Consider the following 19,171-nt stretch of genomic DNA (forward strand, 5'->3'; position numbering starts at 1 on the left):
GACTTTGGGCAGAAAAATATGGAGTTTGGGGACAGGCAGAGTCTGTGCTCTTGCATTTACGTCTCCCTCCTTTCTGCATGAAGCTGTGTTTCAAACAGGAAAGCAACTTCATCATAGTCCACCTTGTGAGAATCCTCTGAATTCTTCCGATTCTTCTTTAGGATCAGGAAGGAGATTGATTGAGTTGCCCAATGAATTATGGACTCCTGCTTCTGCTTCTGATGCTGCTTGTGTCCCATCCAGTCTCTGGGAAGCTGAGAAGGAAATGCCAGCTGAGTTCGGAGCATCAGGATGGAAAACAACCATGGAGCTTTTACAGCCCAGGAGATCATCTCCTTGGTATAGTCACCAGTGGATTTGAAACATTGCCTACAAAGCTGCTTTTCAACGTGGCTCCTTTTCTTCAGTTTGTTTTCCATGATCTGTAAGTCATTCAGGGTGATGGAGTTGCACTCCCTCCAGTCTAACCGTCTCCTTATTTTCTGTCCCCTCCCCCATTTATTCCTATACTGGGGAATATGTCTAATTTCCTGAACGATATTGATTTCCATGGCTTCTCTCTTTTGTCTGATTTTGTGAAAGAGACTCAAATCCAAAGAGGGATCTGAGAAAAAGTTGAATGGGCTGCAGATTATTTTCCTCTCTCTGTTCAATCTATAATTTATCATTTGAACAATGAATTTTATTTGAAGTAGTGGTTGAATCAGTCGTAGTTGCTGTACCTCAGCTCATTTTCATATTTGTGTAACTGATCATTGCTTTTGGTTTAATTGTGGCTTAAGGCTCAGTAGCTTGTGGAAGATTATATATTCAAAGAAGTATTTGTTGTTGCTGTTGATTATAATAACATTTTTTTACAATAGGGATATTGATGGTTTTTTACGTGGCTTAAGATTCATTTTCAATATTCAACTGATCAACAAGAATTTCCAACTCCTGCAAAACCTCACACTGGGCTACAACCTCCATGACAACTATATGAGCACTTTGCGCACTTCAGATGCCTTGCTGGACATTCTCTCCACTGGAGAAACCAATGTCCCCAACTACAGCTGTGGAAGGAAGGAGAACCTTCTGGCTCTTCTTGATGGAGCTAAAAGGGAAATCTCCATCCAGATGTCAACATTAGTAGGCACCTACAAAGTCCCACAGGTTTGTGTGTGTTTTGCTCCATTCAGTAAAGTGAGTGGTGGGTGAGCAATAGATGTAATCATGTCTTCTCGATGGAATTCAAGAACTCCCTTTCTCCATATTACCATGTTAATAATCATATATTGGCTCAAATTGGTCTTGAAATATCTAATCTATATCAATGAGGAAAAAATAGAAACATAAAAGATTGACAGCAGGAAAAGACGTCATGGTCCATCTAGTCTGCCCTTATACTATTTCCTGTATTTTATCTTAGGATGGATATATGTTTATCCCAGGCATGTTTAAATTCAGTTACTGTGGATTTACCAACCACGTCTCCTGGAAATTTGTTCCAAGGATCTACTACTCTTTCAGTAAAATAATATTTTCTCATGTTGCTTTTGATCTTCTCCCCAACTAACCGCAGATTGTGTCCCCTAGTTCTTGTGTTCACTTTCTTATTAAAAACACTTCCCTCCTGAACCTTATTTAACTCTTTAACATATTTAAATGTTCCTATCATGTCTCCCCTTTTCCTTCTGTCCTCCAGACTATTCAGATTGAGTTCAAGTTTTGTGCTTAAGACCTTCCACCATTCTTGTAGCCCCTCTTTGGACCCATTCAATTTTTCAATATCTTTTTCTAGGTGAGGTCTCCAGAACTGAACACAGTATTCCAAATGTGGTCTCACCTGCACTCTATATAGCGGGATCACAATCTCCCTCTTCCTGCTTGTTATATCTCTAGCTATGCAGTCAAGCATCCTACTTGCTTTTCCAACCGCCTGACCACACTGTTCACCAATTTTGAGACTGTCAGAAATCACTACCCCTAAATCCTTCTCTTCTGAAGTTTTTGCTAACACAGAAATGCCAATACAATACTCAGGGTGAGGATTCCTTTTCCCCAAGTGCATTATTTTACATTTGGAAACATTAAACTGCAGTTTCCATTGCTTTGACCATTTATCTAGTAAAGCTAAATCATTTGCCATATTACAGACGCCTCCAGGAATATCAACTCTATTGCACACTTTAGAGTCATTGGCAAATAGGCAAATCTTCCCTACCAAGCCTTCCCATATGTCACTCACAAACATATTAAATAGAATAGGACCCAGTACAGATCCTTGTGGCACACCACTTGTAAGTAGTCTCTGCTCAGAATACTCGCCATTAACAACAACTCTCTGATGTCTACGCTTCAGCCAGCTGCAAATCCACTGAACTATCCAAGGATTAAGTCCAATCTTCACTAATTTATCTATCAGCTCTTTATGTGGAACTGTATCAAAGGCTTTGCTGAAGTCCAGATAGGCAATATCCATGGCACCACCTTCATCCAACACCTTTGTGACATAATCAAAGAATTCAATGAGATTAGTCTGACATGATTTGCCTTCAGTAAAGCCATGCTGATTTGGGTCCAATAAGTTATTTTTAGGTGCTGATTTATCCTCTTTTTGAGTAGAGTCTCCATCATTTTAACTACAGCTGATGTCAAGCTAACTGGCCTGTAGTTACCAGCTTCTTCTCTACTACTGAAAAATAAGGTTTGCTGTCTTTCTAGATGTTAGTTCAGCATTTGACTCAATAAACAGAGAAATATGATGGGGAAAATGGAGTGTCCCAAAATGGAGCTCAGCCTGTTGGCCCTTATCCTTGTTTGAGAGGGAGGTTTGGGCTCAATGGAGGCATGAGAAGAAGGATCTACTACCAAGAAGGGAAAAAAGATGTCTATTTGTAACCTTGTTATTCAGTATATATGAATGACTTACTAGGAGTAATGCAGGATAAAAAAAACAGATCATGAATAAATAAATTATATTTCATTTTTTGACAAAAATTACTAAATTAGTGTACCAGTGAAATGCAATGCACATGGTATACAACAATTGGATTTCAGAAAGTTTTTCCAAAGTAAACCACAATGTATTTCTTGGTAAGCTCAAAATATGTGGGATAGAGAACATCTCCGTCCTCAATGGAACTATATTTGCATGGAGAGAAACCAACTATGGGGGATCCCAAGGTTCAATTTTAGGCCCAGGACTCTTCAACATCTTCATGAATGTTTTGGATGAGGGGAGAAATGGGGGAATCATCACATTTGAAGACATCACTAAAACGACAGGAATAGCTATCATCCCAGAAGATAGAGTAAAGACCCAGATGGATCTAGATAGACCTGAACCCTGGGTCTATCTAACAAAATGTAATTCCATGTAGAGAAATGTAAGATGTTATACTTAGGCTAGAAAAACCAAATGTGCACTTTCCGATTAGGTGAAACCTGCCTCACTAGCATAACTGTGAGAGGGATCTTGGAGTCTTAGTGGACAATCCCTTAAAAATGAACTAGCAATGTGTGGCACCACCTTGACAAGACCTCACTTGGAATACTGCATCCAAATTTGATGACCATATTATTAAAAATATGTAGAGACTAAGATGATTAAGGGTCTGGAGACTGAAATTTAGGAAGAACAGTTGCAGGAATTGGGTATGTCTACTCTAATGAAAGGACTGGGGGTGACTGAGAGGAAAATGTAAAGATGGTTTATTTTGTGTAAAGGAGGGAACCAAAGTGCAGCCATGTGGCGATATCAAGTTGTCTTTCATACTCAAATACCGTATCCTTATAGTCATGTGGCAAGGCAGTATTATGAACACGTATAACAGACTCAGACTAAACACCGACAAGGCAGAGTGGCTGTAGGTTCTGTCCAGGAGCGGGCTACCATTCCTGGCCATACCCTGCCTTGTGTGCGTGAGAGAGAGACCACAATTTCCAGGGTTTTTCTCTTGTGCACATGCACAGAAGCTGAATCTCATGCAAGAGTGATTTTCAGGGTTTGTTCCGTTCTGCACCTACACAGAGGTTGAATCTCACGCGAGAGTGATTTCCAGGGTTTTTTCCCTTTTGCGCATGCACAGAAGTGAAAAAAACCAGAAATGGGCAAATAAGTAAGGGCCCGCTCATCGCTGCCTGCTGCCATTTGACCCCATACCACCCTCTTGCCGTGCTCGCCTCTCCTCTTGGGGCGAAGGACGGCAGCGTGGGCAGTGGGGGGAGCTGGCGCGAGAGCCGAGCAAGGGGCGAATGGCGGGGGAAGGCAGCACTTGTGGCAGGGCAGGTGTTGGCCCGGGGAAGCACTGGTGTCGTGTGCACATGCGGGCATGTGCGGGCATACCCGGCATCACCACTGCTGCTAGCCTACATGCTACATGGCTGCCACTGGAACCGTGTTCCCCACCATTGAGGCTGGGGCCCACAACTGGTTCAGCCTCCCAAGGACATGCCCATCTGTCCCTTCATTACTCGGGAGGGGGTGGGGGGGGTCCGCAACCTGGGTGTCCTCCTGGATCCACAGCTGACATTGGACCATCATCTTGCGGCTGTGGCGAGTGGGGCGTTTGCACAGATTCACCTGGTGCATCAGTTGCGGCCCTATTTGGACAGGGAGTCTCTGATCACTGTCCCTCATGCTCTCATCACCTCGAGGTTCGACTACTGCAATGCTCTCTACATGGGGCTCCCTCTGAAGAGTGTTTGGAAACTTCAAATTGTGCACAATGCAGCTGCGAGAGTGGTCATGGGCTTCCCTAGGCATGCCCATATTTCTCCAACACTCTGCGAACTGCATTGGTTGCCGATTGGTTTCCGGACACAATTCAAAGTGTTGGTAATGATCTATAAAGCCCTACATGGCATCATTCCAGATTATTTGTGGGACCGCCTTCTGCTACATGAGTCCCAGTGACCATTTAGGTCCCACAGAGTTGGCCTTCTCCAGGTCCCATCAGCCAGACAATGTCGCTTGACGGGGCTAGGGGAAGAGCCTTCTCTGTGGGGGACCCGGCCCTCTGGAATCAGCTCCCCCTGGAGATTCGCACTGCCCCCACCCTCCTTGCCTTCCGTAATAGTCTTAAGACCCAGCTATGTCGCCATGCTTGGGGCAATTAGGTCTCAGCCCCCTGGCCAAAGAAATGAGATATATGTTGTATGATTGAACTGGTATGAATGTTTTTAAATATTTGTTTTTTAGATTGTAATTTTAAATTTAACTAGATTTGCTGTTGTACTGTATTGTTATATTATATGCTGTGAGCCGCCCCGAGTCCTCAAAGAAGGGCGGCATACAAATCTAATAAATAAATACATATTCTATTTTTAGCACATTGTTTGAAAAACAGGATATAAAATCGGGCCTACTCCCTAAGTAAGAGGAAAAAACACATTAAGAAGATATGTCATTGCTCACATAATGACTTATGGGAGGGTTCAGTATACTGGGAGTCACCTATATATTGTTCATTTGGTATAAAAATGGATGTGTTAAAATGTCAATTGCCTTCTTCAGGGGTGATTCTCTACCTGAGTTGGCCTCTCCTTGATTAACGAGATAGTAAACGTCTGTTCCTGTTCACCTGGCTCCTGTGTCATTATTTTTCCTTTTCTTACAGTGACATAATAACAGTGTGCAATATTTCAGGGGCTGCCACAAAGAATAGGGGGGATTGGTTAACCTATTTTCCAAAAACCAGAAAACAAGACAAGAAACAATGGATTGAATCTAATTAAGGAGAGAAACAGCCTAGAAGTAAGGAGAACTTTCCTGGCACTTAGAACAATCAGTGGAATAACTTGTCTCCAGAAGTTGTGGGTGCTCCAACACTGGAGGTTTTTAAAAAGAGACTAGACTGTTACTTGTCTGGAAGAGTATATGGTCCCCTGATTGAGGAGGAAGTTAGACTAGAAGACCTCCAAGGTCCCTTCCAATTCTTTTATTCTGTTTTAACTTCTGTTATAGGTGCACATGTTTAGCATGCTAAATACCTATTGGAACACACGAAATTTACACTAAAAATGATATTATCATACTTACACATTGGATTGTATATCTTGTGAGTAAGACTTGGATTCTTTTGTCATAATAATTATCTGATAATTAATCAATAAAGTGGAAAAGTTACAGTCCTTGGGAAATGATATGGTAGCAACAGTTGGTCAACCAATAGAGCGTGTAACACCTTTCCTTACCTGGGGTTGTTTTCTCTGACACTGAATCTGGGACCCTCATCATCAAAGGAGCTCAGTGAGAGAAAGGGCCTGAGTGAAAGTGGGGCTTAAATGAAAATCTCATAGCTCTCCAGCTTCCTCAGCCCCAACTATCAAAGTATCAGAGGCCAAGATTTCGCCCATGTTCTTACATCCATCTGATGTTTGGGGCTTCGGAGAGAAATCACTAGCAGAACCAGCCCAATCACAGCCTCTGAGGAATATCTTGGGGTGGGCAAAAGGACTCCAGCTGCTGCCCTCACAGTTGTACAATGTCTGTTTCGTCTAAATTCAGAAAATATGGATATTGGCATAAAATTTAATCTATGGAAAATGACAGACTTCGAAAAGAGACAAAAGTTCAATTAAAGAGAAATCTTAGATTATACAACTGACAAATTGTATTAGGAACTGAGGTCTGCATCGTCTTTATGTTTCTGGAGAAGAAACTAAAAAGAATCCTCCAGAAAAAATCTGGGATACAGAAACAGAAAAAGATGCACCAATCCTCAAAAATTGCAATAGGCCCTTTTTTGGAAGATAATGCTTCAGTCAGCATATATTTATGGTAAATTGTAGACGTAATACAGTAATATTATTCACATTGTTTATATTTTTTAAATTTATTATTTTTCATTTTTATTATACACTGTTGCTAATATTCTGTCTTTAATATTCCAAACACTGTCTAACTACAAATTGTTCTAATACATTCATGAGAAGCAGGCTGGATTTATTAAAATGTAATATTTTGGATTTGATCGGACCCAAATATAACACAGCATTTTCATTGCTTTTTCAGATCAAATATGGTATTGCTTCAGAGGCTCTGAGTGATAAAACCAAACTCCCCCTTTTCCACCAGATGAGACCCAAAGAAGGGATCCAGTACCCAGCCATTGTCCAACTGCTCCTCCATTTCAGATGGACCCTGATTGGCCTCTTTGCTTCAGACACAGAGAAGGGAGACAATTTCATGAGGACTTTCCCTCCTATGCTTGTCAGGAATGGAATTTGTGTGGTTATATCACAACAACTCTCAACAACTGAACCTACAGCCTCCCTCAGGGATGCCATCTCTAAGTGGAGACAAGTCAATGTCTTTGTTCACTTCATGGAATTTGGTTCCCTTTGGGACAGAATTCTTCCTTTCCATGAAACATTTCTGTGCTTGCCAGGACTCATTGAAGGGAAAGTCTGGATCCTCACAACTTTTGCAAGGTATACAATAGACAAGCACAGACTTCTCAAATATGTCCACAGTATTTGGAAGTTTGCTTATCTGACCAAAGGAAGCCCAAAAGATAAAGCCTTTGAACCCCTTTTCTTTGTGGAAGAAAAGTTTCAAGATCACAATTTTCTCTGTTCTCTTTCAAAGAACGTCTTTTCAGTCAAAGGCCACAGAAGATGCACCCAGAAAGCCCCACTGGAGACCCAGAGGAAAAGGAACAGAAAAACGATAACAAATATCTATGACTATTACACCCTCCCGAAGACTCTGGCCCAGGTCTTGAATGCTGCCTATTCCCCTAGAAAGAGGAGAAGGAAGGAGGGAGAAAAGAGGTTGGGGTCTCCAAGGCTTCAGCCATGGCAGGTAGGGGGTTCTGATATGGATCCCTGAATCTTAGATCCTTTGGAGGAGGAATCCAGAGGAAAAGGAGGGGAACCACCTCAACAGATCTGCCCAATATAATTACTCAGGGAATTATGGTTCCAAAGTGGGAGGGGTTTCTTTAAAAAATTTATTACAACTCTGTGGGCATGGCTTATTTTGTGGATGTGGCTTGATCGTCATGTGACCGGGTGGGAGTGGATTACCATCCATGTAACCAAGTGGGCGTGGCTTGGCAGTTGTGATTGGGTGGGAGTGGCTTTATGGTCATGTGTTTCAGCAGGCGAGGCTTGTTGGTCATGGAACTGGGTGGGCATGGCCAACTCACTCACATCAAAGGATGCCTTGCCTGGCCCCTCCCCTCCCAGCCATTCCTTGCCGCAGTTAAGATATGTAACATTAAATATACTTTATTTTTCTCATATTTCGATGGAAACTGAAGAAAGAGAGGAGCCACCTAAAACTAAGTAAACATTTCCTGACAGTGAGAACCAATAGAGGTGCAAAAATATTTCGGTCATAATTTCACATATAACTAGCCTTAACCCTCCCTCTCCCTGCTCTGTTTTGGGCCTAGGAAGCCTTCCTACATCCCCTGGGGAGCCAAAAGGGGCAGGGGGGACTGTGGAAGGAGGGGTGGGTTGTGACTTAGCTTGCTACCAGTTTGCTTCCTCCTGTACAGCGTGGCAAAAAAAAAAAAGCCGAAAAACGAATGGCAGCCACATGCACAGTTCCGGAACTCAGTTTCTGCACATGCTCAGAAGGAAAAAAATTAAAAGAAATTAAAAATCCACCCAAAACAAAAGGGTGATGCTTGCACACTGCTGATTCTACACATGCTCAGGAGAAAAAATAAATAAATCCCCACAAAAGTGAAAAATCTTCCCAAAAAAATGGGAAAAAATTGGCGGCCTTTAAGGACCGGTTCCAGGTGGGGTGACATCACCAGCAGGCTGCTACCGATGCGCCCGAACCAGACTGGTAGGACTCACCCCTGTCAAAGACTAGATTCCATGGCATTTCGATATTAAACACTGTTAATTGAAAATACTGTATTCTTTTTAAAAATCAAATCCTGTATGTATAGGTTTGTGATTAGGGTTGTGGAATTTTCCCTTTATCAATTTGAAAGGGACCCTGAGACCATCTAGCCCAACCCCTCCTCTCTGCAGCAATCCCAGTTAAAGCTTGGTGCCTGCAAGGGGACCTTTTCCTTGAGTTGGGGTCTCCCCAAGCCAGAACATCCAATTCCTGAGATCCTTATGGCTGCCTTTGCCTTCTTTCCAAGAACATCTCCCTGCTGACTCAAATTCTGTTTCTAGTTAAGTGCAATTTTGAGGTCATTTTCACAAACATGCATATCAAGTTTGGTATCCCTCATCTTTCTTCCAATCCATCTTTAATGTTCTTATATGAGATTCTCTTGTTACCCAAGTCCAAGTTACTAAAAAAACAGATGTTTTTCTATTGCTTTTTACTCCTGCACCCTTCTCTCTGTGGAAATCATAAATATTTTTTCTACAAATATTCCACTCATTAAATTTTATCTTATTCAAAAAGGTAAAAACAAGCTTCAAAAAATTGAACCATTACAAAGACAAAACAAAATTGTGCATTAAAAACAGACAAAATCACATACACATATATTGTCCCCCAGTTGAATAGTATAATGGGGGTCCTCAAATATTTTAAACAGGGGGCCGATTGACAGTCCCTCAGACGGTTGGGGGGCTGGACCAGCTGGGTGGTCATGTGACTGGGTGGGCGCGGCCAATTTAAAAATCCAATGATTTTTGCCTTTCTCCTTCCTAACCTGTCCTTGCTCACCCCGAGGAATCTATTTACTTAATAAGACACACACACCCCAAAGGGAAAAAAAGCCCAAACTTCCATGCCAGTTGCCTAAATTCATTACAACAGCAGCTTCAGGCTCCTCAAAACAGGCCATTAAAAAAAGAATGAAAGAAACAGGATTTCCTTCAAAATAACTCCTGATCACAGAGCACAGAAGTCGTGAAAGGCTGAAAGAGGCTGTCAATTAAGCCCTCCCCCTTCTCCTCTTTAAGGACCCACATGGGTCCTTCCCCTTCGGTTCCAGCCAAAGGCTTCTGGTTTTGCAGAGCTGTGAGTGCCTGACAGCAGGGAAGGCGGCCAGGGGAGGAAAGGGAGACCAGCCTCCTTCTTTTATTTGGGATTTTAAGCCGGAAGGAGAATTCAAACTGATTTGCTTCTTGCCAGACTTGTGCATATGTATCCACACATATGAAAGCTAAAAAAAATTGTCCAGCAACAAATTTGGTGGCAAGAACAAAGCAGTGGGTGAATTTATATATGGCAAGAACAAAGCAGTGGGTGAAATCTCCTTCAGGCATTATACTACGGTTGCACTTGAATGAGTGTTAGCCAACTTCAGCTGATTTTGAAAAAGCTAGGAGACATGGAGACATGTCCCCCACCCACCCACCCACTTTTAAAAGGCTACTTTTAAAAGCAGCCCCTCCCCTACTCAACCACTGGCAGCAGCTGTGTCATCAGAAGGGCAGCTCAAGCAATGACAGAAGCGCCACTGGAGTAGATGCTCGCGGGAAGATAAGGCCAATGGTGAGGGGTGGGGCAAGGGGCGGGGCTTAATTTCACTACTCCGTGCATGGGATGCTTTGCATTGATGGGCCATATCCACCCCACGGGCCATAATTTGAGGATCCCTGTATTAGAACATAGAATAACAGAGTTGGAAGGGACCTTAGAGGTCTTCTAGTCCAACCCCCTGCCTAGGCAGGAAACCTTACACCACTTCAGACAAATGGTTATTCAACATCTTTAGAACTTCCAGTGTGGGACTATAAGATGCACCTGTGCATAAGACACACCATGATTTTGAAGGAGTAAATAAGAAAAAATATTTTTGCCCTCCCTCAGCCCCCAGGATCACTTTGCAGACCTCCAAAATTCTCTGCACACCCGTTTTCACATGGATCTGGCCTTAGGGAGGTCAGAAATTGCTGTATTCAATGTATAAGATGCACCACCATTTCCACCCTCTTTTTTGGGGGAGAGGAAGTGCGTCTTATACTCCAAAATATGGTATTTAGGAAGTGTAATGATAGCTGAGAATGACTTTAGGAATGAGGAGAAAAGAGGCTGCCTAAGGAAGGATCAGATGGGGGGGGGGGATTTTGCAGCTGCATAATGGGAGAGAAGGAAACTCAGCAAGAGTCTTCCCTAACTTTTCAGGTTGAAAAAAATGTTGGTGGGATATTTGTTCTTTCAGCTTTGGAACATTTGGTGAATATCACATTACCATCAAGTAGAATTACCACATCTGGAGGTGTTTTCCATCAGAATGACCAGGGAGAAGATTGGCCTGACACCTTTCTTATTGATAAACCCCCATGCTGTCTGGGAATCTACCTGTGGTTTCTAAAGAGTTTATGAACCACATTTTTCCGCTCCCTATTCATTTTATTTGTCATCTGCTCTAGAATGTTCCCTATGATTGACCAATTGTGTTAATTATATTTTCTCTATTGTTGTGATTCAGTCTGAGGCTCCTCAGGGAACGGCTGGAACTCTGCCGGCTCCATGCTCAGAGGGGGAGGACGAGGAACAGGAGGAGGAGGAGGACCAGGCAGACGGGGAAGAGGAATGTCAGGACAAGGAGGAGGGAGAACAGCCTGAGACCCCCGGGGGGGAGCTCTCCCCAGCGAGTAGCCTGGAATCATTAGATGAGAACGCACAAGCCATCATAGATATGAGGCAGAGAAGGGCAGCACAACGAAGGGGACAATTAGCCAGGTATTTCCATCCCTAATAGGCAACAGCTGGGTTTGGGTGTGGTTCTCCTCAGAAAGGTTGAAAAGGCAGGCCCGCCCTTCCTGTATTGTGGAGAGTTATCTTTTGGGAGTCCTGTGACCTTGCTTCGATCCTTGGCGTCTCTGATTCTGGCTTGTGGCCTCGAAGGCTGAAAACTTGGGGGAGGCGTGGGTTTTATTATCTACAGTGGTGTGTGTGCCAGCAAGAAGCCTGTTGTATTGTCTGGCCGTCGTGACTCTTCTGTGAAGCTTCATAGCATTCCAGTTTGTAAGAACAGTTTTTGTTATCTGTGTTTGTTTTCAAAGATATAAAATGACTTTGCTTTTTATCAGCGTGTCTGGATACTCTTTTTAGTTGGTGTTGGCATCTGGGGGAACCCAGACAGAACATTCTATATTTTGTCAGTATATGATTGACACATTTTTCTCAAACTTTTCCATTCACTTTTGAAGATAACGGTAGTATTATTTAACTATATTTGGAGATTAGACAATTGTACAAGAAAGATTCAATGTGGGATAAGAAAAAATATTTCAAATTCATGGATGTTCCCATTCTAGTTGCATCCCTTTCTGGAGAAGAATGAATATTGGAATATTTCAGGCTTGAAACTGTACTTGGACCAAAATGGAGAGATAAAAGCAGATCTGGCCATTTCCTCCTACTTGGTTCTCCCCAAAGAGGATCCCAGGAGAGAGACTCTGGCGTATTTTATAAGACAGAGATTTTATATCGACCAAGATGCTCTTTCACGGCTAAAGTTGCTCAATAAGGTGGGAGAAATTTTGCTGTCTTTTCTCTGTTTTCCAAAGCCTGAGGTCCCATTTCAAGTGGGGAAAGCCTAGAGTCTTTAGGTTGGTTGGCCTTCCATGCCAGTTGATGTCATCTAATGGAAGTTCTTCAAGAGACAGGACCTAAGTGGAGCAGCTTTGCCATGTTTTATGGAAATCTTTCAAGATCTTACTGGTCAGAGATTTCTTTCTTCATCACAGTTTTATTCTACATTTAAAAAATTGAATGAAATAAGTTTCCTAAACCTTTTACAGTGAACTTTATTCTCACTTTTAATATGAAGATGTCATCATACTTAAAGCTTTTTTCTGCAATTCAATCCCTCCAGATTTTATTAAATAGAAAAGTACTTTATTGTAATGTTAAATTCCAAAAGCAGAAGGCAGGAATTAAATGAAAAATCTGCCAGTTGTTATATCTCCTGCATCTGTTTAGAAGAAATCAGAGATTTCGTACTTACGTCAGTGAAGACTAGAGGCTAATTGTCTCCATCAATTTTTACCTCCAATTTCGATGGATGGACAGTCCTAACATATTCCCTAGCACATTCTCTTTTTTTCTTCTTAGTCCCTGCCTGAGTCCAAATGTGTGGAAAGTTGTCATCCTGGATTTGTCAAGAGGGCTCGAGAAGGAGAGCCAGTTTGCTGCTACGACTGCATTCCTTGTCCGGAGGGGACCTTCTCCACTCAGGAAGGTGGGTGACACTGAGGAAAATGGGAAGCTTTGTGGAACTGGATCCATCCAGAACATTTTCATGAAAGTGCAAGTTCAAAGGCAGATTGGAGCAAACCTGTTCAAGTTCAAGTTCAAGTTCAAAGGCAGATTGGAGCAAACAATTTCTTATCTAAAAGGAAGTAAATAAAAAAGACTTTGAAGGAGGGCTGAGAAGGGACGGGAGGAGGAGATGGCAGACTGGGCAAGCTTTACTAACAGCAGAGGAAATATCTTATGTTTTTTTTAATTTGGATAAGTGATGTTAAGTTTCCCTTTCTAGGAACATCTGAGATCTCTGAAACTTGATGAAATCTTTCAGGTCAACCTTCTGAAAGACCTTGCAATTCACTGTATATTGGCCTCCCCTTGAGGATCACTGAGAAGGTCCATAATGTGGTGTTGTGGATAGTAATGGGGGAACTCATTACACAAATACCCTACCAGGCATATTGATCAATCAGTAAATCAAAATAGAGCTGGAAGGGACCTTGGAGGTCTTCTAGTTCAGCCCCCTGCTCAAACAGGAGAAACTGTACCAGTGATGGTGAACCTTTTTGGCACCAAATGCCCAAACCAGAACATGCAGATACACATGCTGGAGCATCAGAAACTCAAAGACCAGTTGCCTAGTGTGCAAATGCCTCTTTTGGCATTTTCTGGCTGGTTTTCAGGTGATTTTTGGTCTGAAAAAATCATCTGAAAACTGTCTTTTGGCTGTTTTCTGGACCATTTTTCAGGCTGTTTTCGGACTGTTTCCCAGTGCTCCAATGCCTTCAAAGACTGACATGTACACTGGAAATCAGAAGATCAGCTGGCAATGGCCCTTGTGCCTACAGTGAGGGCTCTTTGTGACACCTCTGGCACCCATGCCATAGTTTGCCATCACGGACTTATTCAATTTCAGACAAGTGACTCTCCAGTCTCTTCTTTAAAACCTCCAATCTTGAAGAACACAAATCCCCTGGAGGCCAGCTGTTCCACTGGTTAATTGCTCTCACTGTTAGGAAGTTTCTCCTTAATTCCATATTGCTTCCAGATGTTACAGGATACTGTAGGCATCCTCCAAGTCTCTTTAACTGCCATGGGGCAGGACTCAGGATATTTGCCTAAAAAGATGTTATGATTCATTATTAACCTCACGTAATGTAGTTCCTGTGAAGATTCTACACATTACACAGAAAATAATTAACATCCTATGACTCCCCTAAACTTCATATACCTGGCTATATTTTAAAAAAATATCCTTCTTACCTCTTTTGAATGGAATTGTTTAGAAATATGCCTTGGAAAATGTTCCTGGAATTAGGTGTTTTCCAAAATGGTATTTCTTGTAATGTTAAAAAACAAAATATTAAGAAAATATTGGTTTTTATTTTTCAGATACTGAAAAATGCACCAAGTGTCCAGCTGATAAATATCCTAATCAGCACAGAGTCCAATGTATCCCCAAAGCTATAACTTTTCTGTCTTATGAAGGACATCTAGGCATCATCCTGGTCTCCTTTTCCCTACTTTTTTTCCTAAGCACAGGTCTTGTTTTAATCATCTTCATTAAATACCGAGAAACTCCCATTGTCAAAGCCAACAACCGGGGCCTCTCCTATATTCTCCTGGTCTCCCTCCTGCTTTGCTTCTTGTCTTCTTCTCTATTCATTGGTCAACCAAGGAAAGCCACCTGCCTTCTCCGACAGACAGTCTTCAGCATCATCTTCTCAGTTGCGGTTTCTTCTCTCTTGGCCAAAACCATCATGGTGGTGCTGGCTTTCCTGGCCACAAAACCAGGAAACCAAGTGAAGAGATGGTTGGGGAAGAGCTTGGCCAACTCCATCATCCTTTCTTCTTCTGTTGTCCAAATTGTCATCTGCTCCATCTGGCTGGGAGTTTCTCCCCCATTCCCTGACTCTGACCTCCACTCCCAGCATGGAGAGATCATCCTGCAATGCAACGAAGGGGCTGTTGTCATGTTCTGCGTCACCCTCAGCTACATGGGCTTCCTGGCTGTCATCTGCTTCACGGTGGCTTTCCTGGCCAGGAATCTGCCTGGGGCCTTCAATGAAGCCAAGCTGATCACCTTCAGCATGCTGGTCTTCTGCAGTGTCTGGATGACTTTTGTGCCCACCTACCTGAGCACGAAAGGGAAATACATGGTGGCTGTTCAGGTCTTCTCCATCCTGGCCTCCAGTGCTGGTCTGCTAGGTTGCATCTTCATCCCCAAGTGCTACATTATCCTTCTGAGACCAGATCTGAACACAAAGGAGAATCTCACAGCCAGAACAAATGTAAAAACATGATATATAACACCATTGCGATATTGGACAAATTGTTAGCACGACTTTTATTTGATTTCCATTTAGATAGTACGCAGGAGTCCAAGAAAATCATATCTATATGTTTCAAAATGGGAAATTGTTGAACGATGGGAATTCTTGCAGCTCCATCCCCTTTCAATAATTCTTGCTAAAGAGAGCTCTGTAATATTCAGAGGAATTCAGCTGTTCAGCAACAGCTACTGAATCTGAAAGTTTATAGAAAATAATGTGGGCACTTCTTCCTCTTGACAGCAGCTAAAAGTGTTTGTGAGAGAGGATGAGTAGGAAAAGAGGTCAGGAGGAAGCTGTTGGGACCAAGTACCAGCCTGGTTGCCTGATCCTCTCCATGAGAATGACGGAATGATGTGAAATGCCATGTTTGATCGGTTCTCAGCTTGGAATGGAAATCTTCATCCCTGTTATATAATTCTTTCTTTTTAAAAAGTTTTATTTTTATTTTTATATAATTCTTTATTGATTTCCTGATAAAACCTCCTTTGTAGAAAGTGTTCAGCAGAACAGCTGTTTGTGATTTCAGTTTAAGATTATTATTTTGTTTCTGTACTTTGCACCAAAATAAAAAAAAGTAAATTTAAAAATAAAGTTTCTAATGAAATTTCCACTGATTTTTTTTCTTTCAAGCAGAGAAATAAAATAGCAGTACAGTAGATATTTTTTTCAAAAAATACAGAGAAACTGCACTCATTTGTTATTTTGATTTCTGCCTTGCTTCTAATCAAATTAAAATATAAAACTCCCGCTGCTCCTTCTCCTAAAAACACACGCGCAGGCGGAGTGGAAGGGGATGAAAAGGAACGAATCCTCCGATTGGCTGACAGGAAAGTGTCCCCTGCGTCCAAAAGGCCAGGGTGAGAGAGATTTTGAGCCGTTCCATGAAAGGGCCTGGGAGAAAATGGCTGGGGGCGGGGGGTGGAAGGCTGGGGACAAAACAGGCTCGGAGAAATGGAGGAGGCAAAAAGTCCCATTCCGGCTCCAGCCACCCTCCTAATCAAGATAGTGGAACTGCAGATGTATTGGAATAGTCACCTCTGTATGGACTTTGGGAAAAGGTGCTGTGTCTGTTTAAATGCTGGTCTTTTCTAGCTAAATCTCTCTCACCTGCGTTTACTGTATTTAAGTACAGTTTGCTATCTCTACCTTGTTGCTCTTTCCCCCCCTTCTCTTCTCCTCCTTACTTCACAGTCATGATGGCGCATTAGGTGCCCACTTGTATAGAATGTTTTATTATTAGGTAAGAAACCCTCTTTCTTTGCACAGTCCCTTTGCTGTTGACCAACAAATGTAATGTGTATTTTACGGGTTTGCTTTTGAATAAACCTTTTAACTTTTGTATCAGAGTTTGAACACTCAACAAGAATTCATCTGGTTTATAGTCGCCCATAAGATGTCAGAAGCCATCCTATTGGGCCTCGCCTGGTTGGAAAAATGGACCCCCACCATAAGGTGGAAGGCTGGCTGCTGAAAGCTGACCCTGCACATTGGCCTCATCCCTCCACCAGAAACCTGTGGGAGGAAACAGCCCCCTCAAGACACAGCAGAGCAGGAGGCCATGCCCCCAGACTTCACGAAAGTGCCACTTGAGTCCCGGGACGTGGACGGGGTATTTAGTGAGAAAGATTGCTATGCATTCCCCCCTCACCGGCTAACAGACTGTGCAATAGAATTTGAACCAGGGGTAACTCTCTCCAAACCCAAAATGGCTTCCTTGCCCCCTCTGAAGGCTGAAAGCGCCTTCCTAGAGCCTCTGCAGAAGCTGAAAATCCATTTCCACATTGCTTATATGATAATCATTAAGTGTTGTACCTCATGATTCTGGACAAATGTCTCTTTTTCTTTTATGTACACTGAGAGCATCTGCAACAAAGACAAATTCTTTGTGTGTCCAATCACACTTGGCCAATAAAGAATTCTATCTAGAACTATTACAAAAGGAAGATTATGTTTTTAATGTGAGAAACATTTGCCAATTCTTTTTAAAAAACCTCATTTGTTTCCATAAGGATCCAAGATTGTGTATCAATCATCAGTTATAACACATATGGAACTGGGCTGTGCAGTGGCCACTACAACCGTCTGAACCACTACTTTAAACAAAAGTTAGCATTCAAGTGATGAACTCAAGTTTGGATGGAGAGAGGAAAATAACCTGGAGTTGTTAAAGATTTTTATTCCATCCCATTTTTGGATTTCAGTGACTTCCACCAAATCAGACAAAGAGAGAGAAGCTTTGTTAATCCAGATCACTCAGGAAATTAGACAATTCTCCCTCAATATAGGAATAAGTGAAATAAAGAGAAAAGAAGGAAAGTGGGAGGATTGCAAACATTTATTTGAGTTGAAAGAGACCTTGCAGATCATCTAGTCCAGCCCCCTACTCAAGCAGGAGACCCAAACCCCCCGAGCCATATGGCAATCCAATCTCCTCTTGAATGTATTGAGTGTTGGGGCATTCACAACCTCCACTGGCAGGCTGTTCCACTGGTTGATCGCTCTGACCGTCATATCCAGGTTAAATTTTTCTGCAAGTTCAAATCCCAGTGAGGGTATGGCTAGCTAATGAGGCCACAACAAGGCTAAAATATATCTATACTAGTCTCCCTTCATTTTCAAATTCAACAAAAATATGTTACACATACAGAATACAGTTTGTCGGATATGAAAAAAAAATTAACTGCCTTGGAAATGGCCCTGGGTTGGGCCAAGAGGGAAGAGGAAACATTAAACTCCTCCCATATTTGGAAATACCAGAGTGATATTTTCGACAGAAAATAAAACCATATATTTGGGGTGGTGTTTGCTTTTTATTTTTCTTCTGTCAAAGTCTAAATTTTCTGGTTTTTTAAAATATATTTTTAACTATTCCTTCATTTTCTCGGATCCTTTTCTCCTCATTCTGGGCTGCATCTGAGTAGGATTTCCTAATAAAAGCAGATGTTGCACTCAAATCCTCCAGCCTGATGGAGGAGAGGCTGAAGGAGCCATGTCAAAGGGGGGCGGTATCAAATAAAGGGCAAAATTCAGAGCTTTGGGGGTGATGAGAAAGAGGCAAAACCTCCCAGAATTGCAGAGGGAGGTCCAGGGGCTTAAGCCCCTTCCCCAGAAAAGGCTGCAGTGAAGAGGGTCTCCTCAGCCGGGGGCTCTGGAGGGGACATGAGGAACCCCATCTTCCTCAGAGTCATGGAAGGTCCTCTCCAGGGTGAGGCTGGCTGCCTTTTCCTCCAGGGCAATCTTGGATCCCCTTTGGAAGACCCAGCCCTGCATGGCTTCTCCCCGACAGGACCCTCTCCTGGAAAGACACGGAGCCCAAAGGAAGCGGGAGAAACTGCAATTTCTGCGTTCCCCCAACACTCAACCCTGGGACCCATAAATCAGGTTAGACTCTTCCCAGGAATGCCCGGGATTCCCTCCTCCTTCCTGGTCCTCCTGGTCCTTCTCTATGGGTCTGGGCTTGGCTTTCCCCTGACTGCCCCATGCGGGAAAGAAGGGGCCCTGCAACATAAGATCAGCTTTTCATCTCCACCAAAATGCTCCTGAGCTCCCTTTCTACCCTCCCTTCCTCACATGGGGTGAGAGGCAGACTGGATTTCTCCATCTCTTTTCACCTGGTGTGCTTTCCCCCCCCTAACTTCTCTCTGTGTTTGTCTGTGTGTGTGTGAAAGAGAGAGAGAAAGGTGTTTTTTTTAAACTCTGCAAAGTTCTGGTAACTAATTCTTCA

The 19,171-nt window shown here is 42.7% G+C and overlaps 1 protein-coding gene across 1 annotated transcript; it reads left to right on the top strand.

Moving 5' to 3' along the window:
- Positions 1–215: 215 nt before the first annotated feature.
- On the top strand, positions 216–15,417 carry LOC139173141 (vomeronasal type-2 receptor 26-like). The gene is made up of 6 exons (XM_070762732.1): positions 216–424; positions 864–1,152; positions 6,998–7,789; positions 12,181–12,393; positions 12,980–13,106; positions 14,507–15,417. Exons 1-6 carry the CDS (start codon positions 222–224, stop codon positions 15,415–15,417), a joined length of 2,535 nt encoding a protein of 844 aa, XP_070618833.1. The 5' UTR covers positions 216–221.
- The last annotated feature ends 3,754 nt before the right edge of the window (positions 15,418–19,171 follow it).

The sequence above is a fragment of the Erythrolamprus reginae genome, chromosome 10 (genome assembly GCF_031021105.1).
Source record: "Erythrolamprus reginae isolate rEryReg1 chromosome 10, rEryReg1.hap1, whole genome shotgun sequence".
Taxonomy (NCBI): domain Eukaryota; kingdom Metazoa; phylum Chordata; class Lepidosauria; order Squamata; family Dipsadidae; genus Erythrolamprus; species Erythrolamprus reginae.